Source organism: Exophiala bonariae (assembly GCF_035927105.1).
Source record: "Exophiala bonariae strain CCFEE 5792 chromosome Unknown scaffold_49, whole genome shotgun sequence".
NCBI lineage: Eukaryota > Fungi > Ascomycota > Eurotiomycetes > Chaetothyriales > Herpotrichiellaceae > Exophiala > Exophiala bonariae.
The window spans coordinates 48572-71988 of NW_027042524.1; the positions used below are offsets into that span (position 1 = coordinate 48572).

A 23417-nucleotide genomic window follows, 5' to 3' on the forward strand; every position below is an offset into this window, starting at 1 on the left:
GGATGAAAAGTTATCGTCCTCGGCAGAAGGAATGTCTCATCCGACCCAAGTGGTGGCAACAAAGGATTCGTCCCACATCGAGTCGGACTATTTCCCCTTACGAGTCTGTTTTTCATCAATTTTGGAAGCCGATGTCTCAAAGAGATCGACCTTTCACAGTGCATTCCGGGAGGCATCATTCTCGAAAGACAACGACATCGCCCCCATCAATGACATTGAGTACATGTATGTTCTACGAAAATCTGATACAGCGGATTTGGCTTGGCTCGGTCCATATATCCTGCACCCACATACGGATGACTTCTTCTTTAGGTAGGGCAAGCGACTGGAACCTAAGATGGCCTTGAAGCAGGGGCGTTCACGAGACGAGTGCGTATTTAACTCGACAGAGGCTGTTGATCCTGCACCCCAGCTGCATTTAAGCGCTCATTCAAGCTTCTGCCTCAACGACAGCAATATCTCTGTCTGTTCGTGCCCAGTATTGGCTAAGATCACCTACTGGCAGTTTGGTTGACAACCGCATCTCGGCGGCCATGATGACAAATGTGATATACCACCCAAGGCTCCCAGCGACAAAGAATAATGCCCCTGCAGCCTTTCACGGACCATTAGCTTCTTTCTCAATGCAATTCAGCTTAACGCAGAGCTTACTTACCGTCTCCAGTTGGTGTGCCGAACCATAGTCTCCTGAGCTGACCTTCCAATAGGCGCCTGACATGACCCATGCGCCTGCCGTAACAGTAACAAACATTCCCACAAAAACGATGTTGGTCTTCAGTGTAAAGATCGTGAACGTGACAAGGGCGAATCCCCATACGACCAGGTATAGTGCAATTACTGCGTTGAAAGCATGTGATGCCGATCCCTCTGCTGCGGAGCCAGTGGAAGAATATGCCCCTGCTAAGTCCAAGGTCGGAAACTGCAGCACACCAAATGATAGCCAAAACACACAGAACAGCCCGCATACCATCATTGAGAAGAAGTTTCCGAGCAGAAACTCGAATATCAACGTCAAGAGGAGTAGAAGAGGTCCAACAAACAAGAACATTCCACTATAGGTTGTATTAGCTAGGACAACCCGTGAACCGGAGATTCATTGATCCAACTGACGCTAGTGCTGAAAAGCCCTCTGCTCCTCCCCAGCCCATTAGAACCATGGAAAAGGTCATGGCAGATATCACGAAACTGCTTGTGATCAGGCAAAGTCTCGTAAACTCGCTGGTCACTATCAAGGACTCACCCCACGAACCCCAATGGCGTTGGATTGGCGAAACGCCTGATGTTGTCACCCGCTCTCGGAGTCTTCGGTGTCAAATAGAGCTATGTCAGAATGTTAGCAATGATTAACGTCGATAACGGCAGTGAGAGCCGGAAGGGCTACCTTCTCAAACATTTCAGCCGTCATAGTGAGGTTTGTCACAGTAGGAGTGAGCTCTGGCTTCATGCTCGCATAGTGATTAACCTCGTCATAGGCATTGGCCGTTAATGTTTCGGTGTTCATGGCCGCCATTGTAGTGAAGCCGCAAGAGAATTGGAGGTCCGTTGAAATCACCAGTATCGGAGGATGGGATTCCTGCGCAAGGTTTTAAATGGTCTTTGGAGGCAAGGGTACATGGTCAACATCCGAAAGGGTTCACTGGTAATTCGCCGTCGACACTGGAAATATTGACTTCGAAATTAGGGCTTCAACAGCCCAAACTAATCGGCAAAGGAACGAGATCCAGACCAGTCCATGATGAGCAGACTGCGGAATTTGACATGAGTTTGACCCCATGATGCGTCGATTGGTCTCATACTCTCCGACAATTGGTTTCTAGCATAGTGTCTGAGCATAAGGCCCGTGCTCCCATCGCATAAATTTTCTGTTTTCTGCGACTAAAGCAGTTCCAAAAAGGCGAAGCGCTGGCGTCATTCCCCACGGGGAGTACGGGAGAAGACACGCTGCCTACTTCGGATTTTCATGATGAGTCAGTGCTGGCACGAATCAGCATGGAGGTGGCATTTCGCTGTCGGGTGTGTTCCCTGGGCCATTGGCAATCGGCTCGGATGTGCAAACACACGTACTTGCGGAAACTCGGTCTTTGTTTTGCCGGATCAAACACACTTACAGCGCGGCACCGCAGCCGGGTGTGTACCGCCGGTGTGGAAGCATACCCCGGAAAGCTTAAATGCCAGGTGCAATGTCGGCCTTCGAGTTTAGCACATGTCAACCGGGTTTTAGCATTCGTTGCCTGCTTCGACCGCTTACCAAGTGCTTGCATCCCTCCGATTACGAACGCGACTCCCGGATAACATCTTGTCCAGAAACAATTCATCAGCAAACTTTTCGAAATCTCTTCCGTCGCTTTAGAGACTTTCGTACCAAGAATTATAGTCTCAGCGAGAAACTGATAAGAACCTGTAGATCGGAGGCTACAGATTGACCAAGGGAGCATGACGGAAGTGGCTGCGGGCGTCCTAAGGTAAACCTCTTGAATTGACACAATTGAAGCGTTTCTTCATTCAGAACGTCGTGTTCACACCTGCGCCTCAATGGAAGCTTATTATTTTAGGACTAGCATTCTGTTGATGGCTGTCCGGCTAGGGAGATAATGTGGTACGAGATTCAGGGGGCCGAAGTGGTACGGTAGTGTTCAAGGAGAAAAGCGACTGTACGAGGTGCGGGGTCAGACTTACCTCAACTCAGTCTTGGCACCCAGGCCCAATAGCGTGACGTGAACGGGTGGTTGACCTCTTGTGCTTGGTCAACCTCTCGCTTTTAGCTGATTCTTCTTTGCCACTCGTACGTCGTTCACCACATGTTCTCGCAGCACTCCAAGCTTCTAGCCCTGGTTCTCGGTTACCCCACGCGAACCACTCACGTTGACATAGGCGTACCCTGACCAGGCTTTCACATACAGCTTAACTAGCAAGAGAATGAACGTACCATTAAGTGCTTGCAAACGAGCACGGTGACAGAAGTCCCGCTGTGATGAGGCTGGAGTAGGTTTGCAGTTGCATTTCTCCTGTCCTTAGTGATGTCTCTTGTTAGCACACCGTGAGGAGAGCTTGCGGGACATGTTGCCCAAGGAGATTCTTGACAACGCAGTACAACACGTGAGCTCTTGGACGAATTCTGGGTGCGGGGCGGAGACACTTTTTACTAATCCTTATTTAGTGATGTGATGGATGCACTCCAGCTGATCTTCTCGCGGTCTGTATCACCTTTCTCTGGCCGACCACTCACCCAATGTGCCAACACCATGGAACTGGCTACCATCAGCGCCATTGCGAACGTTTCTAAACCTGTCAGCGACTCTCAGAGGTCGGACGATGAAGCTGATCGTCATGCGAGACAGTGGCGGGCTTGCTACGAATGTAACAGGTGGGAAGATTCCAATGTGGCACATTACAAGCTGTGCTGACCAGAATTGGGACCTACAGGAAGAAATCCAAGTGTGAGACGCCCCACTGGTCAACATGACGGCGAAGACGAATCTGCTGGGCGGCGACCACTAATTCTGTGGCGCATTAGGTGACAAGAAAAAGCCCGCTTGTACTCCTTGCTTCAAGAGCAAGATAAGTTGCTGCTATCCCTTGAGGCGCAAAAGGAAGACGATGCCGGTCAAGAAAGACTCAGGCGAAGCAACATCTTCCACGAACATCAAGCATAATTTCAGTCTGTCGCTCTCTGTGATTATTTCCATTTTCCTTTCTCCGTACCTCCTTCACATTTATTGGTGAGCGCAGCAGGCGAGCGCAGGCACTAATGGCATGCCAGACTCACTCTACCAACTTGATGGTCATCTATTCCGCGGACATGCATACGATATGTCGACAGTATCTACGGAAAGCCCTCCGATGGCGAACGACAAGGGTAACGGTATGCTCATTTCTCAACAAGAAAAGCCAGCGCCTATGAACTTGAAGCTACCGGACACCACGGCTGACTTGAACTTGGGCGGTACAACTCGCCCCCCTCCACCGCTTCACTTGGCCGATTTGCGTGAAGAATTTCTCGCTGACACAAGCACATATTCTTCACTGGGGTGGACGCTTGATGCTCATGATCTCACCGCCATCGATATGCCCACGTCTTCGTCCAACATGTCGCCCTGGCGTACACTTCCTGCACTTACGGGTGCAGAGGCAGCTCTGCTTTTTGGAGAGCAGAGCGCATACCTGCCCTTCCCGGACTCTATCTTGGAGCATGCTGACTCTAATTCGTTCGAGTGCAGATCCCTTGAAGATGGCAGCCTCGAACTTCAACAACTACCCTTGGCACTGATGAAGGAGCTGTAGGTGACCCTCCGATATAAGATTGTGGGACTTATAGCTGATGTAGCTGGAGTATTGACCATTACTTCGATAAAGTTCATTCTTTCGTGCCAATCCTGCACAAATATCATTGGGTCGAGGCCTGGCTAGGAGACCCGTCCAGGCTTCGTGCTACTCTAAAAACGAATTCACCATCTTCACTTCTGGTTCATATGGTCTTTGCGCTTGCCGCACGTTTCTCCTTGTCCCCCTACTTCGAACGTGAACCTCCGTCAGAGCGTGGTCAGAGGATTGCAGCAAAAGCAACAGCGATTTATTGGGACTGTTTGCAGTCGCTGCAACAGCCGGATCTGGTCTATCTCCAAGGCTGCACCCTCCTGGCATGGTACCTATACCTGTCAGGGCCCAACTTGCAGGGTTGGCTGACTATAGGCACGTGCACACGACTTGCATATGAGATGGGTATTGACAAGATCGACGCTACGAACGGAGATGTACCGCTCACGCTAGATTGGTCACAGCAAGAGGAGCAGCGCCGGGTTTGGTGGTCGATTTGGGAACTGGACACTTTTGCTTCTGCCATTGCCTGTAGGCCGCATACTATCGACCGACTTAGCATGGCGGTCAAGCTACCTGTCTCAGATGCTGACTGGTTGGCCGATAACTCCGTGGAATCAGTGGTGATCGATCCGGACCCCCTGAATGCTTGGTACACCCTGAGGGACTCGGCTAACCAGGACGAAAGAGCCTGGTTCTTGCTCTGCAACTACCTGCTGCTCATCGCGTATGGCCTGGGCCGACAGTCAAACGTGAGTGACCAGAGTATCCTGGAGATTGAGAAGGCGGTGACATGTTTTGCCCTTCTGCTCCCAAAACAGTTTCACCTACACCCGGAGCTGGGTAGCCTGTCCTTTGGCCCCAAGGACTTCATACGAAGTAATTGGATAATTTCCACCAATATCATGTTGCAGGGGTAAGTTAAACTACCTTCCCCGCGGTTCACTCTTTTGCGACGGGGTGTCGGCCATTTGCTAAGCGCACAGAACTACAGGTGCCTTACATTCATCAGATTTCTACAAGAAACAGTATCGAGGGGAGACCCTAACCCGTTGGAGGGCAATAACTTGCTCTCACCACTGGCAGGCGAATCACACTACAGTCACCGAAGATTGAACTACGAGCGTATGGCAGACAACTTGTTGCAGATCATGCAGATGTGGCCGGCCGAATACATTGCCTATAATTCTCCCTTTATCGGCTGTCTCATGCTAGGGCCTGCTGGTATGAACGTGCGAGTGGCCCTACAGCGCGAGAAGTCAGCAAAATGCACTGGAAATCGGCCAAATATCGATATCGAGATGTTAAGGTTGGCGCTTTCTCAAATCTCAAGGTATTGGAAAATAGGTGACGAGATGCTTGGTAAGTCAAGCCTTTATGACGGTCTTCAATCGATGATTGATACTCTCACAGCTCTTCTAAGCTCAATCACTGGGTCAGAGCTTTCGTCATGATAGCTGCTATATGACACGGATGGAAAATCAGCAGGACATATGGGCGTTCTTATGAGAAGACGGGCGACGTTGATCTGCTCCAACAGGTCGGTAGAGGGCTGGGCGAGCTTCGGAGTTTCTGGAGACTGCTCAGAATTTGCTCAACGAAAATATCACCGCATCCTATGTCTAATTGTGTTCAACGTCTTGAAGTCATGTCGTTAAAACTGGGTGATATCTAGTGGAGTCGGCACGTTTCTCAAATAGATTATTCGCCATGCTTTACAGCACACCCTATTTAACACGTGTACTTCGTTCCGGTGAGACATAGCTGTTGATAACCCACATCTCGCGATCTATCGCACTATCTTGCAGTAACGCAAGCACTCACGAAACGTTTGAGACCATCTCTCGTCATGCGCTGGACGCCCAGGTCGTCGTTGTCAGTCGTTTCAAAATGACCACCATAGCCCGCCCCGAAGGCAGCGCTCACTGCGAAGCCATAGAAGATCTTCGGCCCGATCTCTTCGCCATGGTCGATGGCCGCTTGCGCGGCGATGCGAGATGCCGTCGTCGAAACTTGGACAGCTTGCCACAATCCGCCCTGGTCATCCAACACAGCAGCCGCAGCTTCCCGTGCCATCTGCCAAATCTCGTTGGAAGTGGTGACAATGTCGCAAATATAGACCGCTCGATTTTCCGTCTTTTGATAGTGGTCTATTACAGCAATCACAGCTTTTGCCAAGGTCGCCAAAGTAGTAACGGAAAACGCGGTGTTTCCGCTGTCATATATGGTAGCGACGCGTTTTGCTGGATCCAGTAGGAGAGCGCCCGGACTCATCAGCGCCCACTCCAACAAGACATTACTGCAGATGAGCGTATATGAAGTTCCAGATTCGATTCGGTGGCGCTCCAGCTGCTCCTGAACCTTCACCTTGGCGCTGTAGGTTGGGAACTGGCGCACTAGAGGGTTCCTCAGATCTGCACCATACTCGCTGGGGATGATGCGCGAGACATTCGCCGCGACGGCCGCGTCGATGAGGCGAGGCTGATGGGACAACGCTACCTTACTCAGCGCCGAAACGAGTACAGCGTGGCCCTGAAGTGCAGAGCGGAGGCTATCGAAAGAGCTGAAGTCTACCTCAACAACGGACAACGCAGCAGATGTAGACTCGCCGGAGTTGGGCTGCGATGATTGAAAATAGTGACTATTCGAGCCTTGTCGCCTTAATATTGTCACTACATATTGCGGATTGCGGAGCAACTCTTGTAAAATCGCAGAGCCCACTAGTCCTGTGGCCTGTAGAGCGTCGGCTCGTTAGCTAATCCTATGAGAGGCATGATTCTTCCACTCTTCGAACAGGTGTTGCCGAACTGGCCTTCGTGGCATATGGATAGGGAAGCTATCTTCGGTCCTGCCAGAGACATGAAGATCATTCGCCTTATACAGCGCCAATTTACCTTCAGGAATGAGGGTAATAAGACTTACTCCAGCAATGGCAACTCTTTTTCTCGTTGCAGCTCCGTCGGTGTTTTGGCGATGTGGCATACTGGTGGGCTGGTGGGCTGCTCTTACGTGACCTCTCGAAACGACTGTCGACCTTACTAGGCGGCCCCGCGGTTTACAGAGAATGCTATGCCGAGAAAAATCTGGCAAGTGCCACGCGGCGGAAGAAGAGGCACGCAAAGAGGGTGTTCATGCCAGGAGATAATGCCACTGCCTATCTGGTAGTGACCCCCGCTCTTGTTCGGATGCCGACGGAGCTGACGCCACGTCTGCAGCAAAGAATGGGACGGTGCAATGGAAAATGTCTATCTCCGCGGGTACGAGCTCAGCGGCTGTTTCGTTCTTGACTGGTTCGGCCTTTCGGCGTTGAATGTGGATGGGGGTGAGAGCGAGGTTGCGGTGGCCGTCAGAAATGGGTAAATATTTTGGCATCGTGCGGGGGTGCAACTTGAAGTGATAGGTTTCTAGATACTGTTGTCAGTCTCACCTGGCCTTCCGCCATTTCCTCATCTTCTTGCCTTGTACGTCATCTTCCATGGTGACTGACTTTAGCAAGTTGAGGATGCAGTTTACAACATAGTTGGATTATCAGGCACAAGAGTTACAGGTATTGGGATGTGAGACTGTCAGTGATAGTCACACCAATTTTTAGTGATATGGATCCCACTCAATCCTGGTAAATAGCTTGCCCAGGTCACAAGTGCTATCTTTTACTGTAGCACCGTCCGCCTCCACAGTCATGCCCACGCTCAGTAGACAAGCAATACAGGCAGGCATCGAATATCTGCAAGTAGATAGGGTGAGGAGCATTGAAATGCTGCTCTCACTCAGTTTAGTCCAAATGAACGACTTGTAAGGGCCTGATTGATGCGCTTAAATCCACTCCAGTACATGCCATCCTGGGGCAAGAATTGTATATTTACGCGAATTAGGTTGATGTTTTCCTTTTACTCGCTGCCTCCATCGCACTTGTAAATGAAATTGACGGCTGATCTGTACTTGAGACGTTCAATCCGTGATACTTTAGAGCAGTCACCCACCGTGGGCTCCAATATGTTCCTTCCTCTGGTCCGCTCTCAAAGAGCTCAAACTCAGACTATTACCATCACCGGCGCAGGTGGATGGCCGGCTGGGCCCTTGGCTATGTCTTCCATCCGTGTAGTAAGAAAGGCAACTGAGACGTTGGGGCCCCAAACTGCCATTGTGTCTGGCGCCGCGACTTCCCTACCATATGGGGTCTTATTGTTGACCAAGTCTCCATCCGAGTAATGCTCGAGAATATTGCCAGATGCATCGAACCTGGCCCTTGGTGTCAACTAGAAACATGCTCATAGGATGGGAGCAAAACACGCGCGAAAGAGAGGTGGAAGGAAACTTACCAGTAATCAAAAATCTGGCTGCCAAGCAGGTGGCGCCCGACCCCCCAGCAGTTGGTCCAGCCTTGCTGTTGCAAGTGATAGTGGCCCACAAGTTGAGAGTCGAAGTTATCTGCCTCGAAGCTGGAATGGTGGGCGAAGCTTCTTGCGACGTGATTTGGGGGGGACTGAATAAAAAAACTCTGGAAAAAGAGGCGAATGTGTGAACTTAGGAGAGCTCTCGGCTGAGGGGAGGAATAGGTATACTTACATGGTGATCTGAAAATTCCTCGCCCTTGTCGAGATGCATAAATGTCATCACATCTTTACCAGATCCTTCGTCATACAGCGAATCTGTCCGAGCCAGACTGAAGCTGCCAAGGTACCAGTCTACAGTCGTCTCAAATAGAGAGCTGTCAACCACCATGCCGTAATGGCCTAGCTTGTGTACCTTGGTGGGCCCAGTGTCAAAACGCTGGAAATCACCCTTGCGAGGCTTGTCATTCCATGTATTCAGCACCACCGGCTTGGGCATTTGGGCCTTTACAGGCTGGCTTTCTGGCGAGCGCAGCTCTACACCGTGGTACAACCGCAGCGGAATTCCGTTGGGATCGACCATCTGGACGAAGCAACCTTCGCCCGGCAGGTCCGAGGTTTGCACCTGGGTGGCACCGTGAGCCTTGACCGCCGAGTCAAGCTCCTCCCGTGACGTGACCAGCCAGCCACTGCCAGCAAAATGCTTGTATCCGTCAGGTGACTGTTCCGCAATGAAGATGCAAGGATTCTCTCCAAATCCATGATAGGCTATTCTGCTCGGAGTCTGCTGAGCGACGCAGAGACCAAAGTCGATCAGAAATTTGTGGGCTGCCGGCAAATTTGGGTGCTGGTAGTGCGTGTACAGCAGCCGATCTAACTTGATCTTGGGTTTAGAGGCGACTATAGAAGCCATGGGTTTTTCGTTGATGGTATCAGCAGTGTTTTGTATTGTCCACCTGCGTGTGCAAGACAATGCTGAGCTTGGAATGGTTCAATATGGGCGCGGACGTGATGGACAGATCTCCTAAAACATTGCTTCGTAGACCGAACTACAATTTATGCACCCTTTGCTCGTGGAACTCTTCTCCGTGGCCCGTGTGTTGTGTTACCGGCGTTCGTACATGGAGTTGTCTCACATCCGGCCGAAACGCCGGCAGCCATGCCTGAAGTGGGATTTTTGGTGACACACAGAGCCAATGACTAGATACTTTACGTCTTTGACGCGCTGCATTTGTGACAATCGCATTCTTCGCTACAATCATGACGACCTTCGAATTCCAGTATTTAGTCCGCTTCGAAGATCAAGATCGGCGTATACACTACGGAAATCTCACTGAAGAAAGCCCGGCTGATCAGCTCCATGGTCGCGTAGTGGCAGTTCTTGAGGGGGATCCAATAAGTGGGCTCAAAGCGTCAGGGAAAAAAGCAATGATCAACAAAGTAAGTCTTCGGTTTGTCGGGCGCGAGGGCAGTTCTTGGCGACCCAGTGTATCTGCTGACTCGCTTACCGCTTCGATCAGGTCCTCTGTCCGCTGCCATCCACACCGATCTTCCAGTGTATTGGCGTCAACTACGCTAACCATGCGCAAGAAACGAATGTAGGTTCAGAGCCTTGCAACCGTTTTCAAGCTGATCATCAGATGCTAAGATCCTCGGCTGCAGTTCAAAGTGCCAAGTCAGCCCATAGTCTTCACCAAACCCGCCGATTCCATCGCCGGACCATTTGATGAGATTTACTGCCACACCGACGCTAGAGCGCAGCTCGATTATGAAGGAGAGTTGTGTTTCATTTTTAGTAAAGACTGCAGGGACGTGTCCGAGACTGATGCACTGGGCTATGTCCTGGGCTACACAATTGGCAACGACCTCTCTGCACGAAACTATATACCCCACGAGATCTCAGGGTATCAGATGAGTTACGGCAAGTCTTTTGATTCATTTGCGCCTTTCGGTCCGTATATTGTGTCTCCTCGCACAGTAGGCGATCCTCAAAATCTGCGGCTTGTTACTAAAGTCAATGGTCAAGTCCGGCAGAACGAAAACACGTCTGACATGATCTGGAACATTCAGCAGATCATCTCACACTTAAGTCGCGGACGCACTGTGCGCGCCGGGACCGTCTGCATGACCGGCACTCCATCAGGAGTCGGATGGTTTATGAAACCGGCAGGCTTTCTGCAGTCAGGGGACACAGTGGACGTTAGTATTGAGAAGCTCGGCTCACTTGTCGTTACCATTGTGTATTAAGAGATTGTGGTATAAAATTTGGCACGGACAGATTAGATGGCGCCATTTGGTGAGAGAAAACAAGAAGGCTGCTTGGAAATAAAGATGTATTCCAATCAACAATGTCAGGCTTCTCTGAGTATGACTAAATCTAAACGGCGTGTTGTAGTAGCCCGGTACACCCTCCAGCAGCCATGTCTCGTTATCAGTGATGCTGCTTCTTTAGTCGCCAGCGCGTCATCCAAGATTATCCTTCATCACAGCATATATCCCCATGGGTATAGCATCAACGCGGTCTTTCCATGGTAACTTTCATCCCCTGACTACTGGCAGGAATCTTGTCGGTCAGTCCACAACCAAGAGCTACTTGCTGGAACGATCGACCGTGTCAAGATTGCAACCGTTGAGGAAATCGAGAACGGTGTGTCCTTTTCTGCTATACGTCTCAATATATTCGTCGCCAATGTCGGCTCCTGCAGTGTCGTACGTGGTTTCGGGCTTCCAGGTGCACTGCTCGATCCAGGCTTCCTTCATACGCTCAATAATAGCGAGGCGAGGAAACTCTTGGACAACTCTGTCGTACTCGGAATCAGTCAGAAGTCCACCATGCACACCCTCAGGGCCTTGAAAATCGGCCCAAACACCGTAAGTGGAGGCCTTCACCTCTGGCTCTTTGTGGAAGGCGATGCTTCCAACGGCGTGCAAAGCAATCGCATCCCATACCAGCTGTAAGCGCTGAGGTGGCCACTCACTACGGTCTGTGTGCTTTTCGAGGAAGTCTCGTGCTGCCTCGGCAGAATCGACCTCGCAACGCCGGTAGCTGGTGGCCAATTGCCGGGAAGGGTCAAAGCCAAGGTCGTGTAAAATGGCTGCGAGAGCATGGACCTCCAAGTCTCGTCCGCGAAGCTCGGGGACCTTGGCAGCGATAACGAAGCCGAACACTAGGCATCGCTGAATGTGGTTGAAGAAGGCGTCGCTGGCGTGCTGACGTGCGTAACCAGTCGCCAGTCTTATGAGATCGGTATCTGGTATCTCCACACCAGCCAACTTCCTCATTGGAACGGTACGATGAGAGTCCATTGAAAGTAGAGCCATCCAACGCTGCATGCAAGGGTGGTGCACAATACGGCGCAGGGTCAAGATTCGTTTATTTACCTCTATACCCTCTGATCCGTACGCGCATCCGTGACATGTTGAAGTTCATCTCGCTACATACCTTTTGAGCCGGGCCACGGGCTGAACATTGGGAATTCAACTCAATGCCGGCGTTCGGATCGTTCAATGCCGGAGCAGACAAGGGCGAAAACTTACATATGCGTTGTACGTTGTACGGACGCCACCATCATGTCGGCAACCACTCCAGTTCCGTTTCTAGCGGCATGAAGGTACGACGGTCCCGAAAGTCCACCCCCCGAAGCGTCTGCTTGCGCTCTCTGCCTCAGGTGGTCGACGGCATTATATCTGGGCCTTGGCCCTGAGGGCCTAGTTTGGGTAATCTGTGGTAAATCTCTAATAAGTAGCATTGTGTGTTCACCTTCAGCTTGGTGGGCTTCTCCATTTCGCACTACCTTAACAAGGAACAGGAAACTGGCGCCCATGGCCACTACAACTCCAATGCTGGTCATTGTAGCTGGTGCTACAGGCGACCTTGCCGGGCGGATCATTCATAAGCTACTACAAATACAGTCTGTCCAAGTTCGAGGCTACGCACGTTCCCCGGAAAAGATTACCGAGTCTATCCGAGAGCATGAGCGCTTCAGCGTCGTCCAAGGTCAGGTGTGCAACCCCGTCAAACCCCAGGCGCAAATTGGTGCAGGAAGTCCTCATCTGAAGTCATGCAGGTTGACGACAAAGCTAAAATCCGGGAGGCTATCAGAGGCGCCTCGGTAGTGATTTGCGCGTATCAAGGTTACGACGATGGTATGAACTCCAGGAATCTCTGTTTTCATTCGTTGGTGGAGCTGACGGAGCTCTACAGTCATGTATGATGGTCAGAAATACCTCATTGATGCGTGTGAGGAGTTGGGTGTCGAGCGTTATTTTGCGTCCGATTGGACGCTAGAGTACGATAGCCTCTCTCTTGGCCAACACGAAGGTAAAGACTGCATGCTCAAAGTAAAGGCGTACCTGCAAGGCAAGCGCACCAAGGGCGTGCATATCTACATTGGTTGCTTCGTGGAAACCTTCTTAGGCTATATGAATGTCTGGGATCCAGAAACAACGGCGTTCACCTTCTGGGGCAACGGCGACGAACCCTGGGACCTGACAACCTTTGACGATGCTGCCGCCTACACGGTCGCAACAGTCCTCGACCCCAGTGCAGTAGGAATTCTCAGATGTCAGTATTCATGTTCACCTGCTCCCTGGCCCGCTTGGTTGTCCTGTTGTAGCCGTTTTGTGCTAATTGGTCCACCATCCTCCTTAGTCCGGGGCGATAAAAAGTCAACCCGCGAAATTGCACAACTGTATGAGAAAGTCTACGGCAGAGTCCCCAAATTGGTATCTCGAGGCACTATAACTGAACTGTACGATTTCATGCAAGCTGAGAAACAGAAGTATGTTGGTCAGAACAAATGGTTGTACATGACATGGTAAGTGGACTTTTCGTTTGTCGACAACGCTCCGCCTTGTTACTTCTCCGTTTCGTGCTCACCACGGTTGCTAATGCACCCATTTTAGGTTCTATCAGTATTATATCCTCAATGGGCAAACCCTGCTTAAGGAGCCCATACACAATAAACGGTATCCTAACGTGCAGCCGCACTCGATGGAGAGCTTCTTCAAAGCGAATGACGTATCCAACCCTAAACACTTGATCAGGCCTCTTTAGTGAAGCGATCAATGGGTCGCTGGATAGTATAGAAATCACTGGATAGACAAATGCTACGTGGTTTCGATTCTCGTTTTACAGTGATCTCACCGTAGAGTGCAGAAGAATCTTCCACTTCTGCCTGAACATAATGATTCCTATGGCTACCTCAGATACGCGTTGTACGCTCATCACCTTCCATAATAGACGCTTACATCTTCGTACTTGATAACTCCCCTTATGTCAACCATTCACTCGTCTCGACTGGCCCCCTTCACGAATATCACGCCATGCAGTGCCTTTTAACACCACCTGACTTGGAACCACATAACAAATCGGATCCTGTGGGTCCTCGCGATGTAGCTAAAATAGGCATCATCGCTCGTCTGTGTAAGCCCGCTAGGGTCTCGTTTTACGAGCGATGTGCGCACAATGTCCATGGACTCCACAAAAGGCAAGATTTCAATTATATGCGCCTACTCACAACTTTCTAGACCACGGTCTCTAGCTTGCTCTCATCTATATGCCATGCATCTACGAGTGCTTTCCTGCCAACTGGTATACTGGTCTGCGCAGCTCTTTCCTCTATTGAGTCATAACTGGTATTCACCTTGGCCGCGACGTCCTCCCAGGAGAGCGAGGGTCCGTCGCCGAGCCGAACCGGAAGCAACTTGCCGTCTTTCTTGCGCACGATACCATCAACGATAACGGTCCTGAGGTCTCTGACATCGCTATGGCGCACCACAGCCGCCACCGGATCCCATTTTGCCGCCGGCACCATATTTGATGATCTGGTGTCAAAAACAAGAAGATCAGCCAATTTGCCTTCGGCAATGGAGCCGATCTGATCCGCAAGGCCCACAGCGCGTGCACCTGAAATTGTCATCATGTTGAAGACTTCGTTGGTGCTGCTGCGGAGGGTTTTGGGGAAGCGACCTCGGTCAAGCAAGGCCTGGTTTGTCTGTTGCCGCGCCATCTGCAATAAAGCACGCGCCTGATGCAGGAGACTTGTACTGGTCAATGCTGAGCTGTCGACACCTATTGTACCTTGGACGTCCGGGCGCAGGGCCACAGGCCAGCCCATCCCCATCTGACATTCCGTATCGGGTGTGCTGCTTATGTGAACGCCGGCATGGGTAAAGATCTCGTAGTCTTCATCCGAATAGTTATTACCGTGGCTGATAATAATGTCAGGACCGATAAGGCCAGATTCCTTGAGAATCTTGGCCACCGACTGTGAGCCTATTGAGAGCAGGGGTGATTAGGAGAGGGTAAGGATAGAACTGGGGGTAAGGGGAAGGGAGGGAGGGTAGCCGCGTTTGCTTCTGGGGTTGCATCATTGCTTACCAAGGACTGCATTGTTCGCTGCATGAGAGGTGATAAGTTTCACGCCCGCCGTGCGAGCTCTGTGGAACACACTCTTGAGCACCTCCTGAGGGAGAAAGTAGAAGTCGAATGCTAAGCCGATATGAATACGGCCATCCGCACGCGGACCTGCCTTAGCCAGATCTTCGATTTGATTCAGGGCCCATTCAGGCAACAAGTCTTCTTCAACTTCAGCGACTGTTTTTGTCCAGCGGCGCAGTCGAAACGGAATAGCATACGCGTAGATAGAGCGAAGTCCAGACGTCTCGCTAGCCTCTAATGCACGAGTCGCTGCCGAAAAGTCAGCATTCAAAGGAATTCTGCAAGCATCCCAAAAGTGAGCCGGCTGAAGCAGGCCGTGATCGCGGTGGCCTTGGGTGATAATGGAAATACTGATACTGACCATGGTCAGGGCTGTAGCTAGCGTGCATGTGGTCCACAATGAATGTTGTTCCCGCATCGATACATTCAAGCCCGCCGCTCAACTGACCCCAGAAGATGTCTTCAGGGCTGAAGTTATAGCTTTGCATCATGCCTGTTGAGTCTGATTAGCGCAGAGCACATCTACAGAGATATGACATTGGGGTACGAGAATATGGGAAGGGTAAGTCGAATGCGCAAGTCCTTACCAGGAGTCAGGTAGTCGAGCAATGTATCATCTGAGTACCGGCCCCTAAGCTGTGTCTGCCAGCAATGATGATGCGTGTCGATAAACCCAGGCGTCACAATCTGATCAGTGCAATCCAAAATCTCGACATCCTCACCAGACAACTGCGACTGTAACCCTCGCCCAATCTTGGCGATTTTCTGGCCTCGTATAAGGATGTCCGTTTTTTGGAGCACCTGAATCTGGCCAGACTGATCATGTTGCAGAACTGTACCCCCAAGCAGCAGGATAGATTTCGAGGCCATTGTGAATCTGAATTCAATGCTGATGACCAAGGCTGGCTTGATTAGTTTGAGTGTTAGTCTTATACACTGGTAAATAGATCGCTATGGCCGGACTGGAAATTGTAGTGCTGACCAAGTTGCTCGTTATAACCAGATTGTGACTCTACATTCAAAGGCCGTGAGGCTTAATGCCGTGATAATCCACAACGCAGAAAGTTTTACCGACTTTAAGCCTGGCGAGTTTCGAATCTTGACCTCGGTGTTCCGGATGATGCACTCCTTCGAGACCGTGAGCTGGGGCATAAAGTTCCCGGGGTGCCACGATGGTACGACCCATGTCGTACAAACGATCTTGGCCACTGGTAGGGTCCTCCAATCAGGTAAAACAAAACGAGAAGTAGCAATGCCAAAAGATACGGCCAAGGATGCGGCAGAGCGTACTTACCTCAACTCGGGCTGCAGTAGGACTGCCTCTGGCCAGGGGAGGCGTAGGTAGAAAGTATAGAGAAGATGGTTGAGAAGTACGAGGTCAGGGTGTTAACCACATCAAATTAAGGTTGCCTGGCTGGTTGTTAGCTTGAGACGATGTCGAGATTCTACAACCAAGCATATGGCGTAGGACGGCAACTCGCAGTAGTGATGTATTCACCGAACCACCTCCTGTGAGTAGAGATAATACCCAACAGATCCCTCCTTGGCTCCGAATTTACCCTGTTTGCAATATAATAATACGTACTGCCTAAGCTCGCTGTCACGTGCGCCATAGGCTTCCAAGAGCAGGTTCTTTTTGCCCGGAGCACTGAAGGTTGAAGACAAAATATGGTGTTTCAATCTCACAATCTCATACAGTACAGACGGACTGCACGCGAAGCACGCGACGAGCGGATGGATAAGCATCCACGATAAAAGGCTGAGTGGTTTCAGGTTGTCCTTGCAGCCTGTCATACTGGGCATTCCCGTCTCCTGAATGTTATGTAATGTTCTAGCCTCCTTTCGGCACCAGGGCGCAATGACCTTGGCCGGGAGTCAACTCCCCAAGTGTGAAGGAGCGGTGTATGTGCAAAATCGCCACAAATCCCGCGTCCCTGACACCTGTGAGAAATGAGCACCCTCCTTTCCAGACCGGTTCGGCAGAGAATTGCAAATCGAAGACTACTGAACCCATTTTCCGCCTGCCCTCCTCTTCAGACTGGTAACCGGCCTGATATTCTAGAGGGCGATACCTAACCCGTTCCTGAGATGACCACCAAGACTAAGTTGGTACCTCTCCAGCTACGAGTATCTCGACATGAGAATTTACCTCCACTATAGGAAGTATTTGGCTATTATCGCCATCACCCTTTGCGGTGAATCGGGCTCTAAAACGTTAGGAACGCTAGGGATGAGTAAGCAACTCGAATTGTTTACGCGACCGAGAAACTAATCGGTAGGAGAGGGGACTAAACATGGGTCCATGGATGCTTAATTCTGGCGCTGCTGCGTGCACAACAGCATACGGCTAAGATGAGAGTCAGTGGTAACTATGTTGGACGATTGGAACCGCTTCTTCCGGCAGTAGGGTTTCTTGAATCGTAGACTTTTACCGGATTGAGATTCTTTACTATCCGAAATGCTCTTTACGCTAGTCGAAATCTTAGGTATCCTGTCGTGTCTAGCCTCTTAGATAGTCCCCGTGGCGATCCCAGTATAATGCTTAAGCCTACCACTCTCGAGGTCGTGTTTAACCTTCCAGGTTGTCGTAAGGTTCTTAGCCATTATTTCCCCACTCCTCGGTCTCTCTACGGATCCATTGCCCCGTCTTAGAAGATGCTGGTGTTAAAGGGCGACGTAATCCCTTCGGTTTCCACTCGGCCGTCTAGTGCAGTGAGGGATGTTGCGGCTATCGCCAGTGGCGACGCCCAAAAACCTTTGCGAGATTTCCTTTTCCTCGTGCTCCCTGTGATGACAGACTACTTTGACCTATATTGCACATGTAAGGAGCACTTGTGATTATCTGGTTATGGTTGATCAAGATGTGAAAGAAGCGACGTGGCAGGCAAGTAGTCTATGCTTTGGCAAGCACTTCGCCACCAACCTATAAGTGATACTGATAATTTCATCGATGACGAGGTGATGCAGTTGTGATTCTAGATATGGATAGCTGGTGAAAAGCATGAGTGGTACTTAAGGCTTAGTTCTCGTCGCGTCTTTCGCTCGCTGGCTCGAAATAATGACTCTTATACTACCAAAGGTAGCACAACATGTCTCGGATTTGAAATGCTTATAGCTCCTCATTTGATGATGTACTCGCTGTGCCTCGAACTCATTTGTATAGCTCGGGATACTTAGCTTTGATAATATCCGCTCCCTTCTCAGCAACCATATAAACATCGTTCTGGATCCTACAATCTGGGATTATGGGGAAAATCGATGCGTCGATGACACGAAGGTTGCTCACACCATAGACTTGCAGCTTAGGATCCACAACACCCTGGTTAATATCCTTGCCCAGGCGGCATGTACCGCAAGGGTGGTACCCAGTTTGGGCCCGCTCGAGAATTTGGCGTATCATTGCCTCATCCGAGTTACGGGGCATTGGCCATGGATAATCACCCTCAATGATATCCTTCATACCATCACCATTCATAAGAATGTCGTCGATCATACGCACCCCTTCACGAAGAGCGATGAGGTCAAGCTCGTGCGAGAAGAAATTGAGGTTTATATATGGCTGCTCATGTGGATCGGTCGAATTGAGTTTAACCTCGCCATTGCGGGATAAGGGTCTCATGAGATCGACGATGACAGTAAGGTAGTCACCTTGCGCAGGGGCTGGGAAGTGCCACTGGAAAGAATCACTGAACATTGGCTGTAAAAGGTTAGCTCACGCTCACAACAGGTGGGAATGATGTACTTACAACAAAGTCAACCTCGAAATGGGGTTGACCAGCAGGTCCGAACGGGTCAATACCGCCATTTTGGGCCTTGTACTCCCGATATTCTTTCGACTTTTCAAACCAATTGTCGGCCCTCGGAAAGGCTACCAATTCAAGGAGACCACTACTATAAGGGCCTGTCTTATTTTTTCGATAAGCAGAGACAGCACCAAGCTTCTGAGGGCCAGCACGGAGTAGATGGCTGTCAAGCCCAAAGCCATCTTTAATCTTGAAGACATGGGCCATGATGGGGTGATCCTGTAGATTTTGACCGACATGTTGAGAATCGACAAGGACTTCGACACCCTTGGCTTCCAGATCGATCTTCGGTCCAATGCCAGATAACATAAGCAATTTAGCGGATTCGTAAACACCCTGGGACACAATGACCTCGAAGGTGGCGCGAAAAGTAAACTCTTGATGGTTGGAGTCTATGACTGTAACCCCGACAGCTTTATCTGCCTCAAAAACAATCTCCTTTGAGATTGTGGAGGAAACGATTGTCACATTGTCCTTCCCCTCAACGAAGACAGATGCGTTCGACCGAGTACCCTTGTATATGCTGTTGATACATGGGAACAGGCCCTTTTGCACGCCGTTATATACGTCCATTGTCAGTTCTTGGCCTTTGCTGACCCAAGCTGTTTGTAGAGCATCGCGAAATGGTTTGACCTCGGGAATCATATCTGAATGCGAGATATGTAAGGGGCCGCCCTGATTTCCGATCTTGACAAGGTCAGCTGGATAAAGATGTTCGTCGTCGTGGTACGTCGCGGACTTGTTGAAGTAGTCTTTTGTGTTGGCCCAATTCCATTCCTCTGTGCCATACTCTGCCCAATCATCGAATGTCGCTGCGCTGCCCCGGACCCAGGTATAGTAGTTTTCCGCGCTCGAACCACCTAGTATCTTACCACGAGGGTTGGGTTGCTCAATTCTGGTGTATTCCGGACGCTCGATCATGGTAGTTTTGTACTTCCAGTCCCACTGACTACCTCGCAACTCAAATGCGCGTGCTGGGGTAGTAATTTCCGGGATCTCGGCCGTATTACTTATGAACTTAGTTTTCGAAGCTTTGTAGTATAAGGGCTAGGCAACATACTTCTGACCAGCCTCGATCACGAGCACAGACACTTTTGGATTTTCCGCTAAGCGGCAAGCAACAACGCAACCAGCAGTCCCGCCACCGACCACAATAAAATCAAAGGTTTGTGGGGCATCTTTCGCCGCTGTAGCAGGGTGGACCATTGTTGATAGAAACGTGGCAGATATGTCAAAAGTGAACCAGTGGTGTAGGTATGCGTTTGGGTTAATTATGTTTGGATGTACGAAATGAGGTTTTTATTGAGACTTGCAAGGAAGAACCAGTCGTTTATATATTCATTCTTCAAGGTGACATGAATAAAGTGGTCCAACCATTACTCTGAGTGGCGTCGGTATTGCTGTGTTTAGCGTCTACGTCAGCTATAACTTTTAGTAACATTGCATCCGCTGGACACCGAAGAGAAACCTCACTTTGCCTGTCGAATATGGGTAATTGTATGGGCCTAAACGATATTTAGTAACGTGCGACAGTTCCTTGCTTAATCAATTAAGCAAGCCAATGTTCCAGGCAATTGCCAGAACCATTCCAACTTGTTTCATACACCAATTGTCTTCATAGTGTTGAACGACATATCTCATCATCAGTAAGCGTTTAAATGAGCCTTCTAAAATGAAAATCGTTGCAGGAATCCCTCGTAGCGATTTATAGATCGGGCGCCTGTGATGTAGCTGAATTATAGTACCAAACCAGGCGATCTTGTTTTCGCTGCACTGAGATAATTAGGTACTGCGAAATTATAGTGTTGATTATCGAGAAACAAAGTATTCCACCGTGTCACTAGGACTGCATATAATTAACGGCAATGGCAGAGAGGTTGCCTTTATGAGTGGTTACTCTTCTCGGAAACCATTTCGATAGTTCCTGCCATCAGTTTGAGCTGCTTCCTACCTTGATAATCACACAGCCCCGCACAGCATCTCACCATGCGTAAAACAGAATGCTTGTCAATGCCAAACCCCTCTTTCCGTCGTGTATGCCAGCTTCTTAAGACTGTCTCCAGAGCACGGTTGGGCGATAGTGAGCCAGGTGTCGTAAGAGGATTCTCTGCAAGCCTAGTGTCGTCCGTTTTCAATCACACAATCTGAGGACATAGACACTTGCTCGCCCATGTCATACAGGCCCATCAATTCTCCAACTCTACGACGTTTCGAGGAACTCCGCCAAACACAAGGAACAGAGGGCTATTGCCAGAGAGCTGTATTTTGAGTATCCCTATTTCCATTCCTCCTGCGTAAGTCAGTAATCTGTCTCTAGCAGCGATCATGCTATCTCAGCCATTTGATTCTAATCGCATGTATGATTAGTATCAGAACCGAACGTCTAAATTCAAGCCCTTTCATGTTGCCTTTTAAACCTATTGCGCCTATACCACATCAAAGATGCGATCATAGATCATACCATTAGTTAAATGCTTAAGAACGACATGAACGTCGAGACTTCCTCTTTATTGGTAAGTGAAAGTCGATAGTGGGAACCCTGTGCTTGCAGTGGATGTGTTTTAATCGAGCATGAATTTGGGGAGATGTAGTATGCTGCTAAAAAACGCGACACTCTCCTGCAAGCCGCTGCTTTCGGCAGTTTTACTTTAGACAATCACATCCGAACTGATGATACGCATCGAGGCGCCAACCACAAGATAGTCTTACTGCTATGTCTGACATCATGCAATTTATCCTGATTCAGATAGTACATAGTTGTCCATGGATATAAGATCACTCGTGTTGACATCCTTTCGATTTCTAACAGACTTCTACCTACAGCGACCAGACTTCCCTTGTAAGCGAGATGTTATATCTTGTGTCCCTACAAGAGGTACAACCTGAGAGTAGATCCCTGCATCGTAGTGGCGCCTCACCTAAATCTAGTAAGTGCAAGGTCTTACAGCCTAACATTTTCTGAACATTTTCCAGGTGCATATTGTTGAATTTAGCCAGGCAAGTAGGCGATGTTAGGACTATGATCGAATTTGAATCTGTTAAATCCTGATATAAAGTATTCAAGGTCGTACTCGAGCTCTTCAGGGCATTCAACGACTTTTCAACTAAACTACTGATATTCTACCAGAAAACGAATAAGTCTGTAATTTTTCACTCCCGAATTTAGTGCAGACACTGCCAAACCTATTTTTCCTTCTGTCATATCACCTACTGAGGACATTCGATAATGCTGTTGAATAAGACCAACCCATCCCTAGCAGCCAAGGCTATAGAATTACAGAAAGTATGCTAAACTCTAAACTGATTTATATGAAACGATGTAATAATCAGATAGTAGCGCCGACGGGAAAAAAATCGTCTAGCACAAAAAGCCTGTTACACTCGTCGAAAGGTTAAGATTGAAGTGCTTGAACGTGAATGGGCCCAGCTTCAGCGATCGCACGAAGCCTTACACCAAGTTTCTGAACAAAGAGCTAAAGTGATAGAAGGACTTCACTGGCAGATCAAAGAACTACTTCAGAATATTGAGACCATGAGAAAGTCACAAGAATGTCCCACCTACCAGCCATCTACGCTACGATCATCCCCTTCCCGGCCGTATAGGCTATCTTGGGATAGGCAGCAGTACCATCTCACCGACCAGCTAACATTATCGGACTTCAATCTGTGGGATTTCTTTTCATTCGGAGGAATCTCAGAGTTTCCAGAATTTCTGTCTAAGAAAGACTTCATTCAAGGTTAACTACGGTAATAACAGTTGAGCACAATCTAGGAACTATAAAGAATGGTTTACATATGTTCGCCGCCCTCTAAACACGCCTTGGGGCTCCGATTCAGATTGTCTTTGTACCAGTATTCTTTGGTAAACGGTACACTATCAGATTAAGCAAGAAAGTTGTAGCTCCAATAAGCGCGTATCCGGCATTGGTATAGATTTTGTTGATAGTTTAAGCACTTGTGGGTTGCGGGTGATCGCTTTAAATCCACCTGCTTAGAATCCACCTGCGGAGAATCCACCTGCCTAAAATCCACCTGCCCAGAATCCGCCTGCCTAAAATCCACCTGCCTAAAATCCACCTGCCTAAAATCCACCTGCCTAAAATCCACCTGCCTAAAATCCACCTGCCCAGAATCCACCGGCCTACAATTCACCTGCCCCATATTCACCTCTCGAGAACTGATTAGTTTAATTACCTCCATACTGTAACATTGAAGGACAAAAATGTTTGAGCGGTTATGGCTTGAACCCGAGAGGCCGAGAAAGCAGATTGAGTTAACTCATATCCCAGATATCGAACCTTTCAGAAGGGTATGTGAATGGCTCAGGCTAGGTTGTCCTTAACTCTTTAATCGTTACCAATTCACGTTAATTTATTTGCCCTATAGTTTGATTAGGTAACGTTCGTCACTTAGCACTTTCCATGAAAACCTACGTGGTAGGTTATGGGAGAGTGAGAGTGGGGAAAGTGCGTCTAAAATACAAAACATGAACTTCCTTATACCTTCCAAAGTGATCAGCGTCCATTT

General features: G+C 49.4%; 9 protein-coding genes across 9 annotated transcripts; 3 read left to right on the forward strand and 6 right to left on the reverse strand.

The window, feature by feature from the left end:
- Nucleotides 1-430: 430 nt before the first annotated feature.
- On the reverse strand, nt 431-1510 carry LTR84_010761 (uncharacterized protein; the record flags this gene model as incomplete). Its single annotated transcript, XM_064854295.1, has 5 exons — nt 431-595; nt 656-1052; nt 1111-1188; nt 1241-1320; nt 1382-1510. The coding sequence occupies 5 exons, from the start codon at nt 1508-1510 to the stop codon at nt 431-433; spliced, it is 849 nt and encodes a 282-aa protein (XP_064700141.1).
- Nucleotides 1511-3810: 2300 nt separating this feature from the next.
- LTR84_010762 (uncharacterized protein) lies at nt 3811-5768 on the forward strand (the record flags this gene model as incomplete). Its single annotated transcript, XM_064854296.1, has 4 exons — nt 3811-4277; nt 4325-5230; nt 5309-5676; nt 5728-5768. 4 exons carry the CDS (start codon nt 3811-3813, stop codon nt 5766-5768), a joined length of 1782 nt encoding a protein of 593 aa, XP_064700142.1.
- Nucleotides 5769-6111: 343 nt separating this feature from the next.
- Nucleotides 6112-7296, reverse strand: LTR84_010763 (uncharacterized protein; the record flags this gene model as incomplete). Its single annotated transcript, XM_064854297.1, has 2 exons — nt 6112-7047; nt 7237-7296. 2 exons carry the CDS (start codon nt 7294-7296, stop codon nt 6112-6114), a joined length of 996 nt encoding a protein of 331 aa, XP_064700143.1.
- Nucleotides 7297-8345: 1049 nt separating this feature from the next.
- Nucleotides 8346-9558, reverse strand: LTR84_010764 (uncharacterized protein; the record flags this gene model as incomplete). Its single annotated transcript, XM_064854298.1, has 3 exons — nt 8346-8553; nt 8634-8797; nt 8881-9558. 3 exons carry the CDS (start codon nt 9556-9558, stop codon nt 8346-8348), a joined length of 1050 nt encoding a protein of 349 aa, XP_064700144.1.
- Nucleotides 9559-9905: 347 nt separating this feature from the next.
- On the forward strand, nt 9906-10892 carry LTR84_010765 (uncharacterized protein; the record flags this gene model as incomplete). The annotated part of the gene is made up of 3 exons (XM_064854299.1): nt 9906-10085; nt 10202-10243; nt 10308-10892. The coding sequence occupies 3 exons, from the start codon at nt 9906-9908 to the stop codon at nt 10890-10892; spliced, it is 807 nt and encodes a 268-aa protein (XP_064700145.1).
- Nucleotides 10893-11234: 342 nt separating this feature from the next.
- Nucleotides 11235-11951, reverse strand: LTR84_010766 (uncharacterized protein; the record flags this gene model as incomplete). The annotated part of the gene is made up of 1 exon (XM_064854300.1): nt 11235-11951. One exon carries the CDS (start codon nt 11949-11951, stop codon nt 11235-11237), a length of 717 nt encoding a protein of 238 aa, XP_064700146.1.
- A 516-nt stretch (nt 11952-12467) lies between these two features.
- LTR84_010767 (uncharacterized protein) lies at nt 12468-13701 on the forward strand (the record flags this gene model as incomplete). Its single annotated transcript, XM_064854301.1, has 5 exons — nt 12468-12647; nt 12713-12791; nt 12850-13209; nt 13297-13462; nt 13551-13701. The coding sequence occupies 5 exons, from the start codon at nt 12468-12470 to the stop codon at nt 13699-13701; spliced, it is 936 nt and encodes a 311-aa protein (XP_064700147.1).
- A 469-nt stretch (nt 13702-14170) lies between these two features.
- LTR84_010768 (uncharacterized protein) lies at nt 14171-15957 on the reverse strand (the record flags this gene model as incomplete). The annotated part of the gene is made up of 4 exons (XM_064854302.1): nt 14171-14922; nt 15028-15336; nt 15449-15580; nt 15675-15957. 4 exons carry the CDS (start codon nt 15955-15957, stop codon nt 14171-14173), a joined length of 1476 nt encoding a protein of 491 aa, XP_064700148.1.
- Nucleotides 15958-18238: 2281 nt separating this feature from the next.
- LTR84_010769 (uncharacterized protein) lies at nt 18239-20096 on the reverse strand (the record flags this gene model as incomplete). Its single annotated transcript, XM_064854303.1, has 3 exons — nt 18239-18784; nt 18834-19899; nt 19951-20096. The coding sequence occupies 3 exons, from the start codon at nt 20094-20096 to the stop codon at nt 18239-18241; spliced, it is 1758 nt and encodes a 585-aa protein (XP_064700149.1).
- Nucleotides 20097-23417: the final 3321 nt, after the last annotated feature.